The following is a 2,806-nucleotide window of genomic DNA, read 5'->3' on the forward strand; positions in this document are numbered from 1 at the left end:
TTTAACAAATGAAGATGAAACTCTTCCGTTTTTTGAACAATGTGCTTATGTTGTCTTAAACGCATTGGTCTTCTTATGATTTGATGTTAATTTGTGTTTACTTGAATTTCTACTTTTATGTCTCTAAGTATTAAAACATTTGATGATCATCTTAGTCACTGTTAAGTCTAACCAGGATGAATTAGACCCACATAATGTTTCACAGGGAAAATCTTTATTACCTATTATTTGTTATTGAAATCATGTTAGTAGATCTAAAAACAAAACAGTTGCATTCATAAAATCATCCTAATACATTTTATTCTCTCATTATTGGCAAATGTTAATACAACAAAAGACATGTTATATAAAAGCGTAAACCTTTGTAGAAAATGTCAAAACAAAGCCACATAATGTGCAGTGATAGAGATGAAACAACTAAAATCACTCATATATAACTCTATATATACTATATAAACTATACATCTTTCTCTCACTCTTTTTAATATTCCACTCCGCCATGTTGACCTTGCTTTGGAGCCCATTTTGCTCGGCCACACAATGTTTCACATCTGTGACTCTGTCTGTGTCTGTATTTTATAATAATAGCAAGAAAATTATTATTGCCCCAGAAAAGAAGCCATTTAAAACTCAGTTCAGTTGAAACAGTGTCCCTATTTGCTTTACATTAATTGACAGTATGATACCTGTTATGTACACAATGATCAGCACAAATACATTGACAATGTAAATGTTATAACTAATAATAAATACATATGGGATAAAGTCTCATTACTGAACTAATCGCATCGATCAAATTTCTGAATTTCTCTTACAATATTTGGTCTCTTCTTAAATTTAATGTTACCCTTCGCTCACTTTAGACAAAATTGTAAACAGGACCATCAAAAATCTGTATAGAGCTTCCAGATCTATGATATCAAAAAACCTGCCTGCATATTTACATACATTTATGGTCCTAAATATCCAGAAAAACACCTGGTTTGGGAAGTGTACAATTGGTTCCAGTTAAACCAATTTATTAGGATCTAGCTACCTTTCTGTACACTTTTCCTGAAATTGTACAAATAAGCAGGATACATGTGAATATAAAGTATCCTTTCTGATCCTTCTGCTCTTCCCTCAAACATAGTCCCTCCTGTTGTAGGAGCTTTGAGCGATTGACCTCGGTGCAGCGGAGTATGCTATACGACTCTGGGGCTGCACGCTGTACCTCGTTGGTTTCTCTTCCTGTGGCGGACAACTGCAACAGAGGATGCACCCCCCAATGAGCAGGAAGGCCGCGGCAGCCCAGCCCAGATACAGCGCTGCCCCGATCTCCATCTTCTGACCAGAGGGGATGAGTGGACTGTAAAACTCAATGACGATGGTGTGTGCTGACCAGGAAACAGGCACCAGCTGGGCCAGAGCTGCGGTGATGAATGCCCCGCCTGAGGAAGCCATCACCCTGGCTTTAACCCCGTCATCATCGATGCAGTTGGTGCACTTTGCTCCCACCATAGAGATGAGGAGAGCCACAACCCCCACAATGATAGACACAATGGTGAGTGCCCTGGCGGCCTGCAGGTCCGGAGGTAAAGCCAGCATGGAGTCGTAGACCTTACACTGCATCTGGCCCGTGCTCTGGAACACGCAGCTCATCCACAGGCCTTCCCAGTACACCTGAGCTGTGACAATGTTGGCGCCAATGAATGCGGAGACCCGCCACATCGGCAAGGCACAGCTGATAATACTCAGCACCCAGCCGAGCACTGACAGAGTGACCCCGGTCAATTCAAGTCCAAAAGACACCATTGTGCGGCAAGACAGGCGTCCCCTCTTTGGATCGAAAGTTCCTTTATTTGTCCTTCCTCTCCTCCTGGTCCTTTTCCCCCTTTATTGTCTTTTCTTTATTGTCCTTGCTTCCCTTGCCTCCGTTTACTTTCCAGCAAATATTCTTAAGGCCTTCCTGATTTTGCCCTTCGAGCTCCTCTTTGTCAGCTCTTCACTCCGCCAGGTAAGCCTCCTCCTTAAGCTGTAGCTACTGCACTGGCTGCTGAATCCAGGAGTATCGATTGATTGACCGTGTGCTTCCTCCACAAACTCTCTGCTGCGTGTACGTGCCAGCATAAATGTTGCCTTCCTTCTGTTGCTCGTAAGGAGTTGATGACCCTTATCTGTGTATCTTTTTATTATCGAGTGGTCAGGCCCTCCTAAGAGATGACATCATCGGCTAAACCAAGCCAATCAGGTGAGTCCTGGGCATTGGCCTCGTTTACCACCTGGGTGTGTTGGTGTTCGTTTGTGTGCTTTTTCAAATTTTTATGGTTTAACCTTTTGCCCATGGTAGCTCTAGGTGTGTTTGCTTTATTGCTGTCGAGAGGTAATGAGTGGCCAAGGCAGAACTTGTTATGTGGTTGATAGGTGACCACAAGAGACTGTAACGGATATACAAACAAGTATTCTCGATGTGTATGTGTTTAAGTGTGTGCATGTATCCAGTGTGTGTGTTTGCATAGAGTGGAATTGTGTTTGAGAGAGACAAGGGAATAGAAAAAAGGAAACTTTAGCACATATTAAAATCTTAGCAGGCTTTTTCTGTCTGTTTCTGTTCTCATTTTCAAAAAAAGTTTTGTTGTGATGTGTCATGTTTTTATAGCCTTGACTGAACCCTGATGTTACATTTGTTTTAATAGCAGAAACTTGTACCATCTCAACTAGGTTACACAGTCTATGGGTAATCATACAATAAAATTCCAGTTAATGGCAAACTAGAAATGCTAAGAATATATTTTATAGATATGTATAGGTCTTTGGTCTTCTGTGA

General features: G+C 41.3%; 1 protein-coding gene across 1 annotated transcript; it reads right to left on the reverse strand.

Annotated features, from left to right (window-relative positions):
- Window positions 1-206: 206 nt before the first annotated feature.
- cldnc (claudin c) lies at window positions 207-2,123 on the reverse strand. Its single transcript, XM_035665958.1, has one exon. It carries the CDS (start codon window positions 1,792-1,794, stop codon window positions 1,123-1,125), a length of 672 nt encoding a protein of 223 aa, XP_035521851.1. The 5' UTR covers window positions 1,795-2,123; the 3' UTR covers window positions 207-1,122.
- Window positions 2,124-2,806: the final 683 nt, after the last annotated feature.

Source organism: Morone saxatilis, unplaced genomic scaffold (genome assembly GCF_004916995.1).
Source record: "Morone saxatilis isolate NCDOM2014 unplaced genomic scaffold, NCSU_SB_2.0 Contig20, whole genome shotgun sequence".
NCBI classification, from domain to species: domain Eukaryota; kingdom Metazoa; phylum Chordata; class Actinopteri; family Moronidae; genus Morone; species Morone saxatilis.